Source organism: Rhinoderma darwinii, chromosome 3 (assembly GCF_050947455.1).
Source record: "Rhinoderma darwinii isolate aRhiDar2 chromosome 3, aRhiDar2.hap1, whole genome shotgun sequence".
NCBI lineage: Eukaryota > Metazoa > Chordata > Amphibia > Anura > Rhinodermatidae > Rhinoderma > Rhinoderma darwinii.
The window spans coordinates 48659577-48683629 of NC_134689.1; the positions used below are offsets into that span (position 1 = coordinate 48659577).

Genomic DNA, 24053 nt, shown 5'->3' on the forward strand with positions numbered 1-24053 from the left:
TTTTTGCATGTACTCGCGTTTTTCACAGATGTAATTGGAGCGGTTTTTCATTGGAGTCAATGAAAAACGGCTCCAAAAACGTCCCAAGAAGTGTCCTGCACTTCTTTGATGCGGGCATAATTTTACGCGCCGTCTTTTGACAGCGACACGTAAAATTACACCTCGTCTAAACAGAACATCGTAAGACCCATTGCAAGCAATGGGCAGATGTTTGCAGACATATTGGAGCTGTCTTTTCAGGCGTAATGCGAGGCATAAAACGCCTGAATTACGTCTGAAAATAGGTCATGTGAACATACCCTAAGTGTGCACGCGGTCAGCACGAGATGATGCAGCCGACGCTGCACTAATGAGCGCAGGCACTGAAGACGGAACATGGGGGTGTTTTTCAGTGCGACCGCCATGTCCTGTCTTCAGTGCGGCGCTGGTCGCATCACCTCATGCTGACCGCGGGCACTCGTCAGGACTCCGGAGCAGGGCAATGGCTGTATCACACAGCCGCAGCCCCGCTCTCATACATTCACGTGTTACAATGCTAAGCTGTGCGGCGGCACAGCTTAGTATCGAAATACATGAAACAATATCGAACCATTTGAGGGTGCACGGCATCGAAACAGTATTGAAGTTTCGAAGAATCGTGCATCCCTACTCCTGACTGTCAGGAGGGCTGTAAAAATCTTCTTTTTTTTTTTTATTCTTGCACAAGAATCATGTTAGCCCCTTCCCGACTGCCCACTGACTTGACGGCAGGCGGTGAAGGTGCAGAATCCAGTTCAATTAGTTTAATGCTGGTTCCTACCATCCCCAAGAATATGTAGGTTTAGTCCCAGTTCTGGGTGTATGTGCAGCATAGGTTCCCACCTCATAGAGGTCGCCTTGTTGTGGCAGGTGGGCAAACACAATTTAATCAAAATGTGCACTAAGAACCTCCCTATTGAAAGTAGATTTAGCAGTAATGCTAATTTATTTATATTTAGCGGTTTAGGCGACATTGGTGTTCACAGAGTGCGGTCGCCATTTTTTTTTCTGTGCGTGTGTACATTTGGGTATATACTGTACTAGAGTATTACATATGGGTTTATCTTAAGACAATAAAATTCCAATTGATAGTGTCACTCAGCCAAGAGGTCAGACGCTGCACATCACAACCCCCCCCCCCCCACGAGACTATGACAACCTCTGACCTCCTGCTGATGGATTGCAGCACACTGGGTCCATTGACACCTACAGCCAGATCACCAGATTGGAAGATCCCCCATATCCCTGACATTCTCCACTGCTTGCTCTTATGATGTCGCTTGTCTGTTTAGTTATAAAGAAAGTGAATGATTTCCAGTTAAAATGGTTGTCTATAAATTGATGGCCTATCCTCAGGAGAGGCCATCAATATCTGATCGGTCAGAGTCGATCAGCTGTTTTGAAGAGGCCACAGCACTTGTAGGAGCACTGCTTCCCCTTCATCTCTTTGAAGGGGTTTTCCGAGTTAAAAACTTTTATGTGTTAATGCTTTTAACTTGTGAATGTAAATACATTTGTAATGTACTTAGTTTCAAAATTGGCCCCGTTTCCCGATGCTGCAGTGGGGCACGTGACTGGTGACATCCCTCTCAGCCCGCTGTGTATCATCAATTTTCTTCCTGGTATAAGACATGTCACTAGTGACATGCCGTTTATGGGCTGTTCTGTTATACAGTCAGTAACACGCATGTGCGGTCCCTGCTGTTCTTGAGAGAACAACAGGGACCGCACATGCATTTTATACAGCCAGTATTCACGTTACTCGCTGTATAACAGAACAGCCCATACAGGACTGTCACTAGTGACGTATACCAGGAAGAAAATTTATGATAAACACAGTGGGCTGAGTGGGATGTCACCAGACACGTGCCCCACGGCAGCATCGGGAAACGGGGCCAATTTTGAAACTAAGTACATTACAAATGTATTTACATTGACAAGTTAAAAGCATTAACACATACAAGTTTCAACTCGGAAGACCCCTTTAACTGCTCACACTGGATTTCGCCGACACTGAACTGCCACTGCAAGCGTATTAGGCCCCATGCACGCGACCGTAAAAAATCTCCGTAGTTACGGACCCGCCCAGTTCTATTGGCTGCGGACACCTTTCCGTACCACTACGGATAAGTGTACGTGCCGTAGAAGCGTGCCGGCAATTATGGAGCAGGTCCTACTTTTACGGGGCGTGCTCCAGTAGCTTGTATGAGAGCACAGCACAAAAATACGGCCCACGGCGGCATTGCGGGCCGCGATTATGGGCACGGGCGTGTGCATGAGGCCTTACAGCCTTCTACTATTCACTTCAGCACTGTGAGATCTGACAAGTCACGCTACCTGGGGCAAGGTCTGTATTTCAGGAGCAACGTTCCTTCCTGCACAGCAGCCAACCAGCTACTTGTCTACGTGCAGTCTATGGAAAGCAACTGTGAGTAAAGATTTTTCACTGGCAAAAAAAAACAAGGATAGTGCCATGGCGCTCCTCAACTATTTTAGCTCAGCATACAGGCTAATGCGTGGAAATACACATCAGGCTGATTTTAGAGCAGAAAAATGCCTTTGCAGGCGTCAGTGGCCATTAGAGCATTATGGCGGCTTTTGGGTCCTTATTTTACGAAAGAACATCTCAAGGACAATTTATGCTGCGGAAACATTGCTCGTGTTGTGTGTTTTCCCCCATTGAAAAAAGCGAATACTTACCCCGAACATTGTCACAGCGACGCGTTCCTCTGTTCTGAGTGAAGCCCCCCTCCTTGTATGACGTGTTGCCGCAGTTCTCCTGCAGCAGTCACATGCATGAAGATTAGAGCGACATGTCGCTATAACAAGGGCCGGAGGTAAGAATGAAGCTTTTCTTTTTCCCTTCAAGCACTGCTTTCCGCAGCGGAGATTCCAACCAAAAATCTGCATTACGATTTAGTGTGTTTTTTTTTCTGGAGGAATTCCCTGCGGGCTCTAGGTCAGATACGCTGCGTACATTTACACAGCGTATCTGACCCAAGGGAACCTAGCCTAAAAGGCGTAGAGATGCGCATGTCTGGGGCATACATTTCAAAATGTAAATTGACCAAAATGCTGCAGATTTTTTGTCCAGATTTGCGGATAGAAAACCCTTGCCAGAATAAAGTAGAGGGCAAGTGGATGAGATTTTAACAAATGTCATCCACATGCTGTGGAAATTTTCTGTGCAGAAAGCTACCTGCAACGCAGATTTTTTTTAATCCGCAGCATGTTAACTCTTGCCATGGAATGAACTGATTTCTTGCAGATGTTCCCCAATGAATATCCAGTTTTGGCCCCCATCTGGAAATCCTACTGTTGTCCCATGTCCTTCGCCGGTCTCCGTCTAACAAAGTTTCACCAAGTTATGTGTGCACCCAGAGTAAAGCTGTAGACAAAGGCCACTCTTCTTAGCAGGAGTCCCAGCTTATTATTGCAGCGTGTACCTCCATGACAGGTTCCCTTTAACACTATAGTATAGCTATGTGATTGTTCAATATATCAGCACATTATCACCAAAGGTATGCTGGTCTTTCACCAGTTTTCTCAGAAATACAGATCACAGATCCAAATTTTTTTGTTGACTCATGAGTTTGGGTCACCCTTAACCCATAGTTTTCAGCAGGCTGTTTATTCACAAGGCCTTTTTTTCATTTGCTCATCTGCGTTTTTAGGCTCTGTTCACATCAGTGTTTTGGTTTAGGTTTATAATGCAAACAAGGAAGCCGTGCAGGATCAGTCCTATGATCGATAATGTCCATCTGGTCCCATCGTAGTGTCCATCCTTTTGAAAGGAAGAATATCGCTGAACGCAAAAAAAGCAATGGAATCTGCAACTGAGACGCAGGTGAGAATAGAACCTAAGAGCATTGTATAGCACTGGATTGTTTTATACAGTTTTCACTCTACTAGACTTAGGGCATATTCATGTGGGTCACTGCTCCAGGTGGAGGAAATATTTTTAGATTATAAAAAGAAGGCAAATTCAGAGGTTTTATTTGCAGTAAGGAAAGGATCATGATGGTTCAGTTGACAGATTCTGTTCATTTCTTTGGGACTGATGCAATTTTTTTTTAGTAATGTTGATTTTTATTTTAAAGCAGGTTGTGTCATGATTTTCTTTCATCATTTAGGTCAATTGGTGATGGATTGAAAAAGCAGTCAGAAACTTCTGCAAACAGTTGTCAATCTAACATTAGCTTAGATCAGCTACAGGGAGCAAAAGAACTGAAAAATGTTCAGGTGGCACAGACATCTGTGGAAGAAAGTCCCCCAGACACAGATCAATTGCCCTGTTCAATTAAAATAGGAAGGACAGGTTATGAAAATTTTACATTAGAAGTGAATAGAAGTTTGAAAAATCTGAATAATTTTTCCCGAAACACACGAACCCTGTCTATCGCCCCATGCACACGACCGTAAAAAAAACAATTGTGTACCGCAATACGGTCCGCAATTATGGACCCACCCGGTTCTATTGGTCACGGACACCTTTCCGTAGCGCTATTAGTGCCGTAGAACCGTGTCGGGTAATATGGAGCATATCCTACTTTTCTGATTTTACGGGACTTTGACTTTGTATGGGAGCACGGCACGAAAATGCGGCCAGCGGGTGTCAGCGGCCGGCCATGCCCGCAATCGTGGGCCGTGATTACGGGCACGGCCGTGTGCATGAAGCCTAAGGCCTTGTTCACACAGTGCAATTTGATGCAATTTTGGCATGAACCAGGAACGGAACCAAAACAGAAGACATATATACAGTTAGGTCAAGAATTATTTGGACAGTGACAAGTTTTGGCATTTTAGCTGTTTACCAAAACATATTGAATATACAGTTATATAATCAATATGGGCTTAAAGGGCAGATTCAGCTTTAATTTGAGGGTGTTCACATCCTAATTTGAGGAAGGGTTTAGGAATTACATCTCTTTAATATGTAGCTGCCTCTTTTTCAAGGGACCAAAGATATTTGGACAATTATCTCAAAAGCTATTTAATGGGCTGCATGGGCTATTCCCCCATTAAGCCATCATCAATTAAGCAGGTAAAAGGTCTGGAGTTGAAATGTGGCATTTGCATTTGGAAGCTGTTGCTGTGAACCCACAACATGAGGTCAAAGGAGCTCTCAATGCAAGTGAAACAGACGATCGTTAGGCTGAAAAAAATGAAAAAATCCATCAGAGAGATAACACAAATGTTAAGAGTGGCCGAATCAACAGATTGGTACATTCTTGAAGGAAAAGAGCGCACTGGTGATCTCGAACTCCAAAAGGCCTGGACGTCCACAGAAGACAACAGTGGTGGATGATCGCAGAATCCTTTCCATGGTGAAGAAAAACCCCTTCACAACATCTACCCAAGTGAAGAACACTCTCCTGGAAGTAGGTGTATCAGTATCTAAGTCTACCATAAAGAGAAGACTTCATGAGATCAAATACAGGGGGTTCACCACAAGGTGCAAACCATTAATCAGCCTCAAAAATAGAAAAGCCAGATTAGACTTTGCCAAACAACATGTAAAGAAGCCAGCTCTGTTCTGGAACAGCATTCTTTGGACAGATGAAACTAAGATCAACCTGTACCAGAATGATGGAAGAAAGAAAGTATGGAGAAGGCTTGGAACGGCTCATGATCCAAAGCACACAATATCCTCTGTAAAACATGGTGGGGGCAGTGTGATGGCATGGGCATGCATGGCTGCCAAAGGAACTGGGTCACTAGTGTTTATTGATGATGTGGCTGAAGATAGAAGCAGCCGGATGAATTCTGAGGTGTTCAGGGATTTACTTTTTGCTCAGATTCAACCAAATGCAGCAAGGTTGATCGGATGTCACTTCACAGTACAGATGGACAATGACCCAAAACATACTGCGAAAGCAACCCAGGAGTTTAAGGCAAAGAAGTGGAATATTCTGCAATGGCCAAGTCAATCACCAGATCTCAACCCGATCAAGCTGCATTTCACTTGCGTAAGACGAAACTTACGGCAGAAAGACAAACAAGCAACAACTGAAGACCGCTGCAGTAAAGCCAGACTTCAGGCAGTCATTGCCTGCAAAGGATGCTATACCAAGTATTAAAAAAACAAAAACATTTTATTTATGGTAATGTTAATTTGTCCTGAAATGAGGAGACTAGAAAAATGGCTGCAATTCCTAAACGTTTCACAGGATATTTTTGTTCAATCCTTTGAATTACACTGCAATTGCATCTCAGTTGTTTCATTTCAAATCCAATGTGGTGGCAGCAGAGCCCAAATCATGAAGATTGTGTCAAATAATTCTGGACCTAACTGTAAAAGGAAGGCATAAGGCCGGGTTCCCACGTAGCGTAAACACTGCAGAGTTTCCGCAACGGAATTCTGGGGGAAATTTCAAAGCATTTACAGTAGCAGCAAAGTGAATAAGATTAGGAAAATCTCATGTCCACACCGCGGAAAAAAACAAAAAAAAAACTACAGAAAGTCGTGTGGAAAGTGTTCTGCGGTGTGACTTTCAATTCCACAGCGTGTCAATTTATGCTGCGGGTTCCGCACGGAGATGCTGAGTGTTTGGCTCAGACTTCAATCGGAGCACAAATTCTGCAATAGATGTTTTGTTGCGGTTTGTACAGCAGAAACGCAGTTAAAAACCGAGGTAAATCCATAGGTTCACAAAAAGTTTGCTATAATCAAGGACACTAAAACCACAGTAAAAGGCGCAGCAAAAACCGCGCTATTTGCTGCAGATTTCTGTGACTGAGGCCTCATGAACACGTCCGTATCCTGATCAGTATTTGGAAGCCAAAACACGGAAGAGGTGCAGATCTTTCCATTATAGGTTCTCTCTATTTATGTTCCACTCCTGGTTTTGGCTTCCAAATACTGAAGCAAAATACTGCCCAGAATACTGACGTGTGCATGAGATGAGGCCTCGATGATCTGCAGGTGGTTTTTTTTGGTTTGTTTTTTTTTAAGATTCTGCTGCTTTCTTTCGGTCAGGCCTTATTTACACGAGCGTGTGCGTTTTTGCGTGCGCAAAAGGCACTTAACAGCTCCGTGTGTCATCCCCGTATGATGCGCGGCTGCGTGATTTTTGCGCAGCCGCCATCATTATGACACTCCGTTTGGATGTTTGTAAACAGAAAAGCACGTGGTGCTTTTCTGTTTTCATTCATAGTTTGACAGCTGTTGCGTGAATCACGCGCATCCCACGGAACTGCTTCCGTGTGGCATGCGTGATTTTCACGCACCCATTGACTTCAATGAGTGCGTGATGCGCGAACAACGCACAAATATAGGACGTTGTGAGTTTTTCGCAGCGGACTCACGCTGCGCAAAAATCACGGACTGTCTGCACGGCCCCATAGACTAACATAGGTCCGTGCGACGCGCGTGAAAATCACGCGCGTTGCACGGACGTATATCACGTTCGTGTAAATAAGCCCTCATCCTGTGTGAGGGAACAGACTTTAACCCCTTAATGACCGGGCCATTTTGCACGTTAATGACCAAGGATTATTTTTTGTTTTTTCAGGGTCGCATTCCAAGAGTCGTAACTTTGTTTTTATTCCGTCGACATCGCCGTATAAGGGCTTGTTTTTTGTGGGACGAGTTGTATTTTGTAATTGTACCATTTTTAGATGCTTATAACATATTGATTAACTTTTATTAACTTTATTTTAGGAGAGAATTGATAATAAGCATCTATTTCAGCATTAATTTTCAAGTTATAAGTTTACGCCGTTTACTATGCAGCGTAAATAACATGTTACCTTTATTCTATGGGTCGGCACGATTATGGGGATACCAAATATGTAAAGGTTTTATATGTTTTCCTGCGTTTGCACAATAAACAGCCTTTTAGAAAAAAAATTACTTTTTGCATCGCCGCATTCCAAGAGACGTAATTTTTTTATTTTTCCGTCAATGTGGCCGTATGTCGGCTTGATTTTTGCGGGCCAATGTGTCGTTTTTATTAGTACTATTTTGGGGTACATAGGACTTATAGAGTAACTTTTATTTAATTTTTTTATGGGGGGAATGGGAGAAAAGAGAATTTTGCCGTTTTTTGCGGTTTTTTTGGACACCGTTCATCCGGTGGTTTAATGTGTTCATTTGTTCAAGTTGTTATGATCGCGGGGATACCATATATGTGTATGTGTGATTTGTTTTGACACTTTTACTGAATAAAACCACTTTTTGGGCAAAAAAAGTCGTTTTATTTGATTTTGACTATTTTATTTTTTTTCACAAACTTTATTTAACTGATTTAAATTTTTTTTTTTAGTCCCACCAGGGGACCTCACTATGCGATTTGCTGATGGCATATATAATGCTCTGGTATACTTAGTATACCAGAGCATTATTGCCTGTCAGTGTAAAACTGACAGGCAACCTGTTAGGTCATGCCTCCGGCATCGCCTAACAGGCAGTTGCGGAAGACAGACCTGGGAGTCTTTGTTAGACCCCCGGCTGCCATGGAAACCCGACGGCGACCCGCGATTTCTTTTCGGGGGCGCCGATGGGGTGATAGAGGGAGCTCCCTCCCTCTGTCAAACACATTAGATGTCGCGGTCACTATTGACAGTGGCATTTAATCGGTTAAACTGACGGAATCGGAGCGCGCTTCGATTCCGGCAGTTGCAGCAGCAGCCAGGCTGTGTATAGCAGCCGTGCTCCTGCCGCTGATCGCGTGGGTACAGTGTCAGTACCCGCGCCATCACAGGACGGATATATCCGTCCTCCTGCGCGAACTAGGGTCTCTTCGGCGTTAAGAGATTAAAGGCTAGGTAAACCTTTGAAAGTGAATGGTTTTAATAAAAAGGTCAGTGTGTTTTGTGCGACTTTCAAATTAGTTTTTATTAATAATTATTTTTACTTTTTCAGATAGTTTTTCTGTATACAGGATACAGAACAGCTGTATCTGGCGCTGAAACCTGTATCAGTCAGGTCCGCGGAACTGACAGGTTCAGCATCAGCGGGTCCTGCGTGTCTGATACGGATCCACCTGCAATCAATCACATCTAATTTATCGAAGTTATGAACTTCCATGTGATGGATAACAGGTGGATCCCGCATGACCTGCTGACACTGAACCCGTCAGCCCCACAGACCTGACGGGTACAGGATTCAGCTGCTCCGTATAGAGAATACAAAGCAGCTGTATCTCAAAAAGTAAAAATAATTTTTAAATAAAAAAATGTGAAAGTTACACAAAACACACTGGCTGATCATTTTTTTTATTTAAAAAAATAAATAAATTTACTTTCAAAAGGTTTACATAGCCTTTAAGTGTCTCCTCTCCTGGATGCATTTCTGGATTTGCCTTAAAAAATGAATGCAAAATCTGCACTGTGTGAACAAGGCCTTAGAGTTCACGGGTTTTGAGAAAAATTATTGCGCACACGAGTTGTACAGAGCTGTAATGGTATGTTCACACGTGGCAGGTTTTTCTGTGACCGTTCCATACGTCTGAATGGGGTTGTTTCTGCTGCATGTATTTTTACAAACCCAATTTACATGTATGGAACAATGGAAGGAATATATTCTTCAAATCTGCCATCTGCCTAATAGGGCACCCATACAAGTCTATGGGGTTTACTGTACAACCATATGCCTCAGATTTCATGAAGCCGGAGGCATTTATCACGAACCACAGCAGACAGAATACGTGGCTCTTTTCCAGATTACAATGGAGATTATTTTCTATTTCGCAATCATTATATATAATGGGATTCCCAATATCTATTGATATAGCTACATGCCATAAATAAAGCCTGATCTTCAGGAATACATCATGTAGTTATACATACACAACTGTATAATGCAATCAATGTGCGCCATTTTAATAAAGGAGCCGATACAAAGGTGTTTTATATGTGGGGTTCAGCAGCGGTGGTCTCCAATCCAAGCTGTGGCTCTCCACTACAGCAAAACTACAACTCCCAGCATAACTAGACACCCTCTAGCAGTAAGGCCATATTGGAAGCTGTAGTCTTGCAAAAGCTGGTGAGCCACAGGTTGGTGAACACTGCACAAGTTAAAAACTAGGGGCAAAGTGGGCACAGATTGTTACTGGACAACAATAGGAATTCTCCATACTCTTTATTATGGGTTTATATAAAATTCTACTTGGAAAGGGGGGTCTCACTCTCCCTATAAATTTGCCTTTCCTCTAGTACTCCACATGTTACATACGGGCAGCCCCCAGCAGGACTTCATCAGTAACTGCACCTCACTACTGGATACTGCCAGGTGGCAGATGCAGCCTAATGTATGCCCATACGTGATCAGCCACTAGGGAATTTATTGTAGCTCCCCACCCTCGAGCCCAGGGGCACAGCAGAGTGAAAGCTGGAGGGTCCAGAGTGGGTGGAGGCACGGTATGCCCTACTCACCTCTTGAAGTCCCTCATAAGCCTCCTCCTGGCCGGGGTTGACATGGCCTTCGCTAAGGCGGACGGAGGAACAGAAGAGGGAGAGCGGGTGTCGGGAGCCCAGGCCCGGCCACCGCCGCTGCTCTCTCTGCAGCCCTGGTACAAACAAGCTCCGGTGACGTCTCACTGCGCCCCAAAAAGGGCAGAACAGAACGTTCTACGGACCGCACCACTCGTTCTAAAACAGAGGGGGTGTTCAGAGTTCTTATAGTTCTTACTCGACTGGGCAAAACGCTGATTAAATGCTGAAAACATAACATTTAATTATGTAATACGTGCGTCCTAAAGGTGGAAGTTTTTAATACCTTGGGGTCCAATCGTATGTTACTGCCGCGCACCCCCCTGTTACAGCACATGGAACATTCCAAGAGTGACAACCAAAAAGTTCCTGGAGAAAGGTTACGTCAGATCATGTGACCCGTGATGCGCCATGTACATTGCATGTCACTGAATGTGTATCTGACGGCAAAAATAGGGTCATAACAAAAATAGCTGAAGCTACAATAAGGAAGTGGTTAATGTCCCGGTCAGTGAGATTATTCGTATTAATGTTGCACACTTTATTTTATTCCGGGTGTAAACACACATAAGCATGAGAGTCTAAGGGTATTGTGCCATGAGGCTAGGGCTTAGACTTTTTGTTGGTGATGAGGAATGTGGGAATCAGTCCAAGGAGCCATAAAGGGGGACCTGGCATCTCTAGCATGGGTAGTAAGGTTAGCCATACATCCCAACTTTCAAGAATCAGAGGGACAACCGATGGGGCGCAGCAATTTTTTACCTCTTAAGCCACGCCTCCAATCCTGCCCATACACACTCTGGTCAGGCCACACAGTATCATGCTCCCATAGTGCCTCTCCACAGTATAATTATAAATTCTGTTACTTATATAGCCCCATTGTGGCTCACAATCTGAATTCTCTATAGGTATGTTTTTGGGGTGCCCCCATAGAAGCCCCACACAGTATAATGCCATTATAGCTGCCCCCGCCCACACAATATAATGCCAAATAGCTGCCCCACACACAGTTTAATGCCAAATAGCTGCCCCCGCAAAGTATAATGCCCCCATATGGTATAATGCCCCATAGATGCACCCATACAGTATAATGCCAACACAGGTGCCCCCATACAGTATAATGCCCACACTGATGCCCCCATACAGTATAATGCCCCATAGCTGTCCCCATACAGCATGATGCCCCCATAGCTGTCCCCATACAGCATGATGCCCCCATAGCTGCCTCCATACGGTATAATGCCCACACAGATGCCCCCATATAGTATAATGCCCCATAGTGCTGCAATGCCCTGTAGATAGTGCCCATGCCCATAGATGGTTCCAGTGCCCACATACCCACATAGTGCCACAGTGTAGATAGTGCTATCCCCCTTGAAGATAGCTCCACCCTGCCTGTAGATATCTCCACTGGGGCCCTCTCTAGGAGCAGAATCCCCAGCCAGAGCATCGGCAGCGCTCTGGCCGGGGATTCCACTCCAGGAGCAGCCCCTGACGTCACTGTTCATATATGGATAGTGACGGGAGGGCTTCTCAAGGAGCAGAATCCCCGGCCAGAGCATCAGCAATACACTGGCCGGGGATTCCGCTTCAGGGATAGCCCCTGATGTCACGGTCTATATATGACCAGTCCAGTCCAGTAGCTTCTCCAGGAACTAAATCCCCAGCCAGGGCGTCGGCAACGCTCTAGCCGAGGATTCCGCTCCAGGAGGTACCACTGAAGTCACTGTCCATATATGGATAGTGATGTTAGGAGCTGTAAGATGTTGGAATCCCCAGCCAGAGCGTCGGCAACGCTCTGGCCATGGATTCCACTCATGGAGGAGCCACTGACGTCACTGTCCATATATGGACAGTGACATCAAGAACTTACCCAAGACAGGAGTCCCCGGCCAGAGACCTTGCGCTGCTCTGGCCCAGGACACCATAGTTGAATGCTGGAGCAGGGAGCTGATGGTTCCCTACCTCAGCACTGGATTCAACTGTATCTGCGTCCTGGGGACGCAGAAACAGTTGAAATCGGGACATACCGGTGCCTGCCCGGGACAGTGGAACACCGCCCGGAATTCGGGACTGTCCCGCTGAATCCTGGACTGTTGGGAGGCAGGAGGGTAGGGGAGTTTTGGAGAAGGAGGATAGGCACAAAATAGTCAGCCAAACTTCCCGGGAAGCCTGGGATGCGGGCACCTGTAGAAGGTGTAAAGTGGCAGAATGACGGGAAAGAGATTGGGACAGGGATTGGAAGTTGGGAATTAAGGGTGTTGGTAGAGTTGGAGGGCTAGAGAGGAGCAGGATCAGAACTTACCTTTAGTAAGAAGAGCCACCCTGTTGTAATGGTTTTGCGTTGTGTAAATTCTGATCACAACACTGCACTCCTACTAAGCGCTTCAGTGATGGACCATTGCTAGGCCTAGTTTACATCTGCGATGGATGCTCCGTTAGGGCCACCGTCGCAGATATGGCAGTAATTACTGGAAACAATAGTGCAGCATACTGTGCTATTCTTTCCAGTAAAATCACGGACACCCCGATGGAACCCAGTAACGTCATTGACTTCCGTCGGCTGCCGGTGCCATCTGACAGAACGGAAAGCCCTGACGCTGGTTTGAACATAGCCTTAACCACTTACCGACACAGCAGGGTGAACTCAAATGTGGAGGGAAAATAGCTGTGCGGCAGGTTCCCAGGATGCATAGGACCTAGGCAGTCCGGAAGGTCATAAGGCAGGGCATTGGCACTGGGCTGTTACCCAAACTTGGGCCTCCCCCTCTCCACCGCCACCCTGCCTCGCCATAACTATTGTTAACACTACCTTTTTGTGCAAGCATTAACAGATGGGTGTTACGATTCCCCTTGTCAAAGGGCTGTGCCTCTACATACAGTCTCCAACCATTCTCCAACCATTGTTGACAGTATCACACAGGGACACATCCTCCTGACAAGGGGAATGATAACACCCATTTGTCTATCAGTCCTGGACTGCACAAAGACTTATCGTGAAATACAAGGATTTCCTATAATAAACATATCAAGAGAAGTGACAGATTCTCTATAAATCCTGTGACTTAGGTGACAACTTCTCAGATTCTAGTAGGTTTTTTTTCCCTCTTTTCTTCTCCTTCCGGATCAGACTTCATGACGACTTCTGCCGGCCATGACCCATTTCTGAAGAATTTGCCACTCAAATGTCTTCGGCTCCTCACTTTTCCAACATTTCCACTCCTATAAACGAAGATAAAATTATCATGGAGCCACACACTGTGCCCTTAATTATAATAGCACCATACACTGAGCCCCTGAATAAAATAGTACCAAACACTGTGCCCCTGAATATAATTGTGTCAAACACTGTAAAGTAAAGCACCACATACACAGTGTCCCCTGTAGATAGCGCCACACACAGCCCCTGTAGAAAGCATCACACACACACCCCCCTATAGATAGCACCACACTACCCCTGTAGATAGCGACACACACAGCTCCTCTAGATAGCATCACACACACCCCCGTATAGATAGCGCCACACACATCCCCTTGTAGACAGCATCACACACAGCCCTACCTATAGATAGCGCCACACAGCACCCCTGTATAAAGCGCCACACACACACCCTTGTGGATAGCGCCACACAGCCCCCCTATAGATAGCTCCACACTCCCTCTGTAGATAGCGTCACACACACAGCCCCTGTAGATAGCATCACACACCCCCTATAGGTAGCACCACACCCCACCTGTAGATAGCGACACACAGAGCCCCTGTAGATAGCGCCACACATATCCCCCTGTAGACAGCAACGCAGACAGCCCTACTTATAGATAGCGCCACACAGCCCCCCTGTATAAAGTGCCACACACACACACCCCTGTGGATAGCGCCACACAGCCCCCCTATAGATAGCGCCACACAGACCCCCTGTAGATAGCATCACACACAGCCCCCTGTTGATAGTGCCACATACACCCCTCTGTAGATAGCATCACACATAGCCCCCTATAGATAGCGCCACACACAGCCCCATGTAGATAGAGCCACACAGCCCTCCCCTCTTGTAAATAGTGCCACACAGCCCCCCTCTTGTAAATAGTGCCATACAGACCCCTTGTATATAATGCCACACAACCCCTCCTTGTATATAGTGCCACACAGCCCCCCCTTTTATATAGTGCCACACAACCCTCCCCTTGTATATAATGCCACACAGCCCCCCTCTCTTGTATATAGTGCCACACAGCAATCCCCCTTGTATATAGTGCCACACAGCCCCCCCCTTGTATATAGTGCCACACAGCCCTCCCCTTGTATATAGTGCCACACAGCTACCCCTTGTATATAATGCCACACAGCCCACCACTCTTGTATGTAGTGCCACACAGCCCCCCTCGTATAAAGTGCCACACAGCTCTTCCCTTGTATATAGTGCCACACTGCTCCCTCTTGTATATAGTGCCGCATAGCTCCCCCTTGTATATAGTGCCCCACAGCTTCCCTGCTTGTATATAGTGCCACACAGCAATCCCCCTTGTATATAGTGCCACACAGCCCTCCCCTTGTATATAGTGCCACTCAGCCCTTCTCTTGTATACAGTGCCACACAGCTCCCCCTTGTATATAGTGCCACACATCTCCCCCTTGTATATAGTACCCACAGCTTCCCTGCTTATATATAGTGCTACACAGCAATCCCCCCGTATATTGGCACATAGCCCCCCCCCAAAAAAAATATTGTGCTTACCTTGCCCCGTTCCCGCAATGGATGGAGCGCTGCACAGCCTTGTGGGTGGGACACTTGCGTAGACGAGCATGATGCAGTGACGTCATCACGCCAGCTTATGCAGAGAGTCTTCCCAGCGCCTTATAGGCTGCAGACCTAACATGGCCTGCAGCCTATAGTATTCATTTATATCTGCGTCCAGAGGACGCAGATACAAGTAAATGTGGCTGTCGCTAGCACCGGGGGCCCCTCCAGTGGTAGCGATGCCACCGGGCATGTGGGGGCCCATGCCGCCCGGCCCATAAATGTTATGTGCCGGGCGGCCATGGGGCCCCTGGGAGCCTTGGGCCTCGGACGGCCGCCCGAACCGCCCTTATGATGATCTGCCACTGAGGAGGGGGCAAGCGTGCCCCAGTTTAGGTAATACAGTGTAGCGATTAGATCAGGCTCTGTATTTTCTTGTGATTGGTTGTTAAATAAACGTGTCACGCGCCACAATTTTGTCATCCTAAGCCTTAAAGGAACAGTGTCATCACAAATTATTTTTTTATATGTTAAAGATGTTAGTGCTTTATTAAAAACGTTTATATTCATTTGTGTGTTTGTGTTTTACTTTTTCTTATTTTTACACTTTTTCTTCCCTATGGGGGCTGCCATTTTTTGTTCCATTTCTGTGTGTGTCGATTAACGACACATACAGACATGGAATACGGCAGCCACAGTCCCATAGGGACTGCGAACGGCTCCCGTCCCATTGACTTCAGTGTACGGCGTCTGTGTGGGAACTGCGCATGCGCTGCTCCCACACAGTCCAATTCGAAATTGGCGCCGTCCGGCGCCATTTTCCTGTGGACCGGAAGTCGCGGCCGGACAGTAATATTACTACTTCCGGTCGCGGCTTCCGGATTTGTGCACTTGGACCAGCGGCAGCAAACGGAGCGGACGGGCCGGAGGGAGCCGGTAAGAGATTTCAATGTATGTTCGTGTTTGTGTGTGTTTACTACTGTATGTAAACCTACTACACTGTGTGTTAGCTCAAAAAATGGCGACACACAGTGTAGGAGGTTACACCGTTCAAACCTCTCGTTTATCCCGGCACTAGCCAGGATAAAGGAGGGGGGGATGCTGAGAGCTCACTAGAGCGAGGGCTTTTTACCCAATTTTGCAAAGATGCAATTTTGGGGATAGCTCCATCTAGTGACCGAAAATGGGTAGTATTATAAATTAGAATTAATTTATAATATTTCCTGACTCGTGAAAAAAATAAAAAAAATTTGAACAATGTTTAATCACCCACACACTAAATGTTTAATTTTTTAAAAAAAACAACATGTTTTTCTGGCAACACATTCCCTTTAAGTATGTTTTTTTTGTTGGCAATTAACAGTTTTTTGCACAAAAATTTTGCAACTAGCATTTTTACGCTGCCTCTGCCACTTTCTCCAAAGAAGGCGGGGCTTAGTGAATGGGGGCCTGTCAAATTTACTATAATTTCTGTAATAAGTGGCATAATTTATAGCGAATATCTATGCCAGCTCAAAGCTGGCGTAGATTTCCCTTTCAGCCGCACAGATGGCGAGAGATGCGACTAATTTATTAAGAGGCGCATCTTTCTCCAGTGATCTTTATATAAATAATGATGTATGAAATGCCAGTCTCACCCTAAATATGGGTATTGTAAGCCCTCCATAAGATTGTACTGGTCAACAAGACCTGCCCAAGCCACCCCAGTATATTCTGCAGTAATGTTCAGGTCTCATTACGAAACCTTAATGAGGTTCCTTCACTTCAGTGATAACTCACAGGCCCTCCCAAGTACTGATGCAAACCGTGATCGGTTGTTCAAAATAAGACCACTGATAAGTTGACTCAATAATTTATCTCTGCAATTTTACACCCCAGAGCAGAATGTAATTAAGGATGAAGCCCTCCTGAGCTTCCATAGAAGTCTTAGCTTTCGCCAATATCTACCTTCCAAAAGGGCAAGATATGGCGTTAAGCTTTACAAATTATGTGAAAGCGGGTCAGGATATACTGACGCCTTCAGAATTTATGGGGCGGGATTTAAGGACAGAACTGAACAATAAATGTTCCAGGATACCCCCCTGATCTTTCCACCAGCAGTAAGATAGTGTTGGAGATAATGCAGCTTCTGCTTCACAATTGGTACCACCAGTACTGCAACAAATTTTCTTCAAGTGAGCCCCTGTTTAGGCATTTGCATGCTTCGAACACATGGGTGCGTGGAACCATGTGCAAAAAACTAATTGGTTTTCCGCAAGAAATTAGTGGGGAAGCGCATGGTAAAGGGGGAGTCCTGTGCCTATACATGTGAGGAATTGCTAGCGGTCAAGTACAGGGACCGCAAATAAATTTATGAGCTAAACACAGTTCATACCGCAATAACAGTTGCAGTGAGGGAAAGAGGGGCATCATTGGACAAGTATATGGAGGGGTGGATTTAAGCGACCAGGTTTTACAGTCTATTTAGTAAAACGGAAAACAAAAACCTGGTACAAAAAAACTGGCCATTTATCTTTTAAAGGTGCCAATCCGCAATTCATTTGTGCTCTAAAAAAAAAAAACAGTGGCAGGGGCACTTTCATTTTCAGGACAAAATTATTGAAGGCCTCATATTTGAAGATCAGGACACCAGGGAATGCCCCCAGTCTGAAGATATCAAACGATTGACTGAAAGACTTTTTATTAGTCTCATTCGCCCTGCACCAACTAGAAGTAACCCCTCAAAAAAGTGGCGTGTAAGCAGAAAACATGGGCGCCGCAAAGATTCCCGATACTTTTGTCCCTCTTGTCACTCACAACTAGGCCTGTGCATTTACCCATGTTTTAAAAAATTCAATACTGTTCTGAATTGTTAGTTTTTAGATTATTAGTTGAATATATATTTGCCCTACATTACATTTTTATTTTTCCCCTTATTTTACTCCAAGGGTGAGGGAGGGAATGGGTGGGGGGTGGATGTCATGTTTGCATATTTTCTAATGTTCGACTGCTGGAAACCCCCTTCATTTGCATAAACCTGCAATTTCTTATTTTAGATTCCCATTATACCCCTAGATAAATACTTTTTGGATCTCTGTTTTAAGAGCAGATATTTTGAAAGTGTTATAGAAACTCTGCTGAGTTTTGTAAAACCAGCTTTGAAAAAAGGTGATTTGTGAAATAAGCTTCTTCTTTTGTAAGCCCTCCTACATCTCTATGTGAAAAATAAAGCACACATATTTGGTATCCTTTTACATTCAGAAAAAAACTGGACTAAAAAGATGATAAAACCCTTGAAGAAAACCTTGGTGGGTCTACGTTTGTGAATTAAGTAATTTATGGTGTGTTTGTAATGTTTCAGGGGCACTAGACACCCCAGAATACAGTTTACTGCTATAAAATCAAGTGCAGAATTGCTGGACCCTAAAGGCCAAAAAAGCCTCCTTTTTTTGCCGAGCCCTGGCACATGCCCGCACATTAAACAAAGCACACATATTGGGTATACATGGAAAAAGTGGCAGAATGTGAATTGAGATTCATTTTGTCTGTGGTCCATTCTGTGTGTGAAAAATGATTGTGAAAACGTAAGCATTTGCCCAAAAAGTTGTAACTTTATTTTGTTCCATCTTATTCAAGAAAAACTGGACTTTCTAAAAATATGATGAACCCCTTGAAGAAAACTGTGTGAGGGGGGGGGGGGGGGGGTCTACTTCTGTGAATGAAGTAATTTATGGGATGTTTGTAATGTTTCAGTAGTATTAGGCTCCCAGAAAACTTTGCTGCTATAAAAGCAAGCACAGAATTGCTGGCGTCATTGCCGGGGTCCACTACCCTTGGGGGGGCCAACTCGGCCGCCGGGTGCTGACGCTGCCTTCATGACTCCTTCAGGAGAGAAATCCTCGGCAAGAGAGTTGCCGACACTCTTGCTGGGGATTCTGCTTCTAGAGGGAGCCCCTGTCTAGGAGGCAGTGCAACTACCGCTGTAGCATCTATAGTGGCTGCTACGGGGCCATGGCATGAGTGGGCCCTTGCCGCCTGCTTTTACTGCCCCCCATGCCCGGTGGCACCGCTAGCAGCTGCTATGGCTGCTACAGTGGTAGCAACGCCACATTCAATAGTATCTGCGCCCTTAGGATGCAGGTAGGATTGAACACTATGGCAGAGCAGAGACATATCTCCCTACTCTGCTATTTACTAGGCTACAGGCCACGTTCAGCTTGCAGCCTGTCATGCACAGGGACGGAATCCCTTCACAGGCGGGAAGTCAGTGAATCACGCCGGCCTATGCAAGGATCCCGTTAATTTGCTCCGTTTGTCGTGAGTAGGTGAGTGTGACTTTTGTTGTTTTATTAGTTTGGGGGTCGCTATATGGCGCTATCTACAGGAGGGGGGCTGTATTGTGCTATCTACAGGGGGGCTTTATGGCGCTATCTACAGGGGGGATGTATGGTGCTATGTACCAGGGGAGCTGTATGGCGCTATCTAGAGGGGGCCGTATGGTGCTATCTACAGGGGGGCTTTATGGCGCTAGCTACAGTAGTATGTATGGTGCTATCTACAGGGGGCCAGTATGGTGCTATCTACAGGGGGCTGTGTGGCACTACCTGGGAGGGGGTCTGTGTGGCACTATCTACACGGGGCACTAAATTTATGGGGGTACAAACTGGGGGCCTAACTTCTATATGGGGGCAGAAAAAGGGCCTAACTTCTATATGGGGAAAGAAGTGGCAGAACGTGAAAGGAGATTAATTTTGTCTGTGGTCTATACTATGTGCGATCACTGTTTGCATAAAATGACACATTTGCTAAATTCTTGCAATTTTTTCAAATTTTGCCAACTTTAACCTCTTTTCACGCGCTGCGCCACAACTGTACGTCCTGCAGAGGGCTTGCTTCCCGCACCAGGACGTACAGTTGCGGAGCAGTTCCCGGCGCACACTGTCCTAACGGACACAATGACAGTTAGAATACATTACACTACGTAGGTAGTGTAATATACTCTTGCAGCGATCAAAGCTGCAAGTCTAAATGTCCCCTAGTGGGACAAGTAAAAAATTTAATAAAAATGTTTTCAAAAAAAGTGTAAAAATAAAATTTATATGTTATATAAACAAAAAATGCTTTTTTTTCCTATAATAAGACTTTCATTATAGGAAAAAAATTAACACGTTAAAAAAAATACACATATTTGCTATTGCCGCGTTCGTAACGACCCAAACTATAAAACTATAATGTTCTTTTTCCCGCATGATGAACACCCCAAAAAAAATCAATAAAAAACTACACGAGAATCGCTATTTTTTTGGTCACCACCCCTCCCAAAATAGAGAATAAAAAGTGATAAAAAAGTTGCATGTACCCGAAAATAGTACCGATAAAAACTACAACCCGTCCTGCAAAAAACAAGCCCTTACACCGCTTTTTTGACTAAAAAATAAAAAAGTTATGGCTCTCAGAATATGGTGACACAGAAAATAAATTATTTTATTAAAAAAAAGTGATTTTATTGCGCAAATGCCACAAAACATAAAAAAACCTATATACATATGATATCGCCATAATCGTACCGACCCGCAAAATAAAGTAAAACTGTCATTTATAGCACACAGTGAACGCCGCAGAAAATAAACTAAGAAACATTGTCAGAATTGCTTGTTTTTGGTCACCCGGCTTGCAAAAAAATGAAATATAAAGTGATCAAAAAAATCGCATGTACCCCAAAATGGTACCAATGAAAACTACAGATTGTCCCGCAACAAATAAGCCCTCACACAGCTCCTGTGGAGAAAAAATAAAAAAGTTCTGTCTCTCAAAATATGGCGATGCAAAATGTGCAGTGTTCCAAAGGCGGATAAGATTGGGCGCCATTTATCAGTGCGACACGGGCCACACATCTATGAATTATTATTTACTTACCGCATTATTATACCCTCTTATTATGTCCTGATGTACTCTGCCCAGCTTACATATGCCCCCACATTATAAACTGAAATAACAGCAATACCCCAAATAGAACTACTACCAAGCAAAATCTGCGCTCCAAAACAAAATGGCATCCCTCCCTTCTGAGCACTGCAGCGTGCCCAAATAGCAGTTTGCGCCCACATATATGGCATCGCCATACCCGGGAGAACCCGCTTAACGTTTTATGAGGTATTTGTCTTCAGTGGCACAAACTGGGCACAACATATTATGCACTTTCATGGCATACCAGTGGAAAATTGCAATATTCACACCATCCGCTGTGCATTAACCCCTTTGCGCACTATGACTTAATAGCATGTCATGGTGCGGGGGTTGATGTATGGAGCGGGCTCACGTGCTACACTGCGGGTGTCCGCTGTGTATTACAGCTGACACCCAGGACTAACGGACCGGAACAGCGATCGTGCGGTTACAGAAGCCTTCAAAAATAACAATATACTGCAATACATTAGTATTGCAGTATATTTGTAATGAAGGGGGTAGGGAAACGGACAAGTGAGCCCTAATCTACCCGCCACTCTGTCCCTGCCTACTTGCAACGACCCGCCCTAGGCGACGGGGTACAACTGGGCGGCAGTCCCTACACTCAGTAAGTGCACGAGACAAACAGACAAGGGTACACAAAGCTAAGGGAAATGGGGCTGTTGCCAACGGCAACACCGTGAGCAACAAGAGTGGTGAACGAGCCGAGTCAAACCAGGAGTGAACGAGGTACCAAACGCAGAGCAGGAGAGTAGTCAGTAAGCCAGGGTCAGGATGGAGCAGGATCAAATAGTTAGAAGCTCTAGCTGGGCCAGGAAACCACACGAGAAGAATCACAAGCAAAGGAGGAACAGGAAAGGCAGGTATAAATAGACAGAGGGCGGGAGCTAGCTCCGTCTGGCCAGGCTGCGATAGGCTCTCCCGCTCCTAAGCCTGCCATCCTGAGTGGTGGAAGATGGAGTCAGTCTCAGAGACATAGACTCAGGTGCAGACTGATTACCTATGGGCGTATACACAGAAGTTGTGCCTGGCAGATCCTTTACAATATTGTAGCAGCGATCCAATGATCGCTGGATCAAGTCCCCTAAGGGGACTAATAAAATGTGTAGAAGAATTAAAGTTATTAGTAGTGTGAAAGAAAAAAATAAGTTTAAAGAAGCTCTGTCACCACATTATAAATGCCCTATCTTGTACATGATGTGATCGGCTCTGTAATGTAGATTACAGCAGTGTTTTTTATTTAGAAAAACTATCATTTTTGACGGAGTTATGACCTATTTTAGCTTTATGCTAATGAGTTTCTTAATGGACAACTGGGCGTGTTTTACTTTTTGGCCAAGTGGGCGTTGTACAGAGGAGTGTATGACGCTGACCAATCAGTGACTAATCAGCGTCATGCACTTCTCCCCATTCATTTACACAGCACATAGCGATATAGCTATATCGCTATATGCAGCCACATACACAAACACTAACATTACTGCAGTGTCCTGATAATGAATATACATTACCTCCAGCCAGGACGTGATGTCTATTCAGAATCCTGACACTTCGCTAACACAATCCCGACACTACAGCACAGCAAGCGTACTCTCGCGAGATTAAGCTGTAAACTGTCATTTTACGCTTGCTGTGCTGTAGTGCACATATATGACGCTGATTGGTACGGGACAGTGGTCCCACGGGGAGGCAGTGACACACCGATACATAACTATGATGCTAGGAGCCTGGCTCCCTGAACTCTGTTCGGTCTGGGAAATGCGGCCAATATGCAGTCCGTAGATCATGGACCAAACGCGGTCATGTGCATGGTTTTAGCTTCCAAATACTGGTGCAAAATATTGACTTAGATACTGGCATGTAAACGGCATCAAGCAGTTTTCATGACATTTTGTAAATGCGTTTTTTTCTGACATTTTTCAAGTCCTATAGAGAATCTAATGGGAAAAAACGCCAGAAAAAAACACCATACTTGGAGCATGCTGCATTTTGAAAAATACGCCACTGATCGCAAAACCGCCAACAAGTGCCACAATAAAACGCTGTGTATGTCGATATTTTAATTTTCATTATAGACTTTAAATTGAAATCTGGCTGCAGGAAAAAACGCAGTGAGTTTTCATGGCGTGTTTTACAATCCTTTTCCGTGGCATTTTTTATTTTAAAACATGCGTTTTACCTGGTATTTTTTTACGTCCTATAGAGAAGCCTATGGGAAAAACCCAATAAAAAAAACGTCATACCTAGAGCATGCTGCGTTTTGGACTGCGTTTCAACAGGACTGTCGCTATGGAGTCCATGATTGTACAGTTTTCTCATATTGTGATGTTACAATCTAATACATGAGGTATGTCACACACTAACCACCTTGACTATTAGTAATGACTAAGAGACTAATACACAGGAACTGTGAGAAGTGGTTACTTAGCAACAACAGCCGGATCTTCCCACCTCCTTTTCTTGGTAACGTTGCTAAACAGTTTGCAGCGCTTGGCAGGGTTAGTCTGTTGCCACAGTTACGATTCAGTAGTAAACAGCAGAAAAATCTGCTCTAAGGAAAACACTGCACAAGAACACTAGGGGGCGTGCAAGAAGAGAACAAAACATCCTTTCTTCTGTGAAATTCTAATGGTCACATGATGTCATTTTGTAGGATAACAGTGCACTCTATACATGTAAGGCCTCATGCACACGACCGTATTTTTTCCCACCCGTAAATACTGGCGTAAATACGGGTCCGGTGTCACACGTATTCCACCCGTTTTGCACCAGTATTTACGAACCCGTGCCCGTAAATATGGGTCCGGTGTCACACGTATTCCACCCGTATTTACGAGCACGTTTTTGGCGGCAAAATAGCACTGCACTAATCGGCAGCCCCTTCTCTCTATCAGTGCAGGATAGAGAGAAGGGACA

The 24053-nt window shown here is 45.0% G+C and overlaps 1 protein-coding gene across 1 annotated transcript in view; it reads right to left on the bottom strand.

The window, feature by feature from the left end:
• The window catches only part of UBE2B (ubiquitin conjugating enzyme E2 B), a 36325-nt gene extending 25749 nt beyond the window's left edge, over positions 1-10576 (bottom strand). The window contains exon 1 of the mRNA XM_075856335.1: positions 10396-10576. Coding sequence (XP_075712450.1) covers positions 10396-10439 — 44 coding nt within the window. The 5' untranslated portion in view covers positions 10440-10576. The remainder of the gene's footprint in view (positions 1-10395) is intronic.
• Between the last annotated feature and the right edge of the window lie 13477 nt (positions 10577-24053).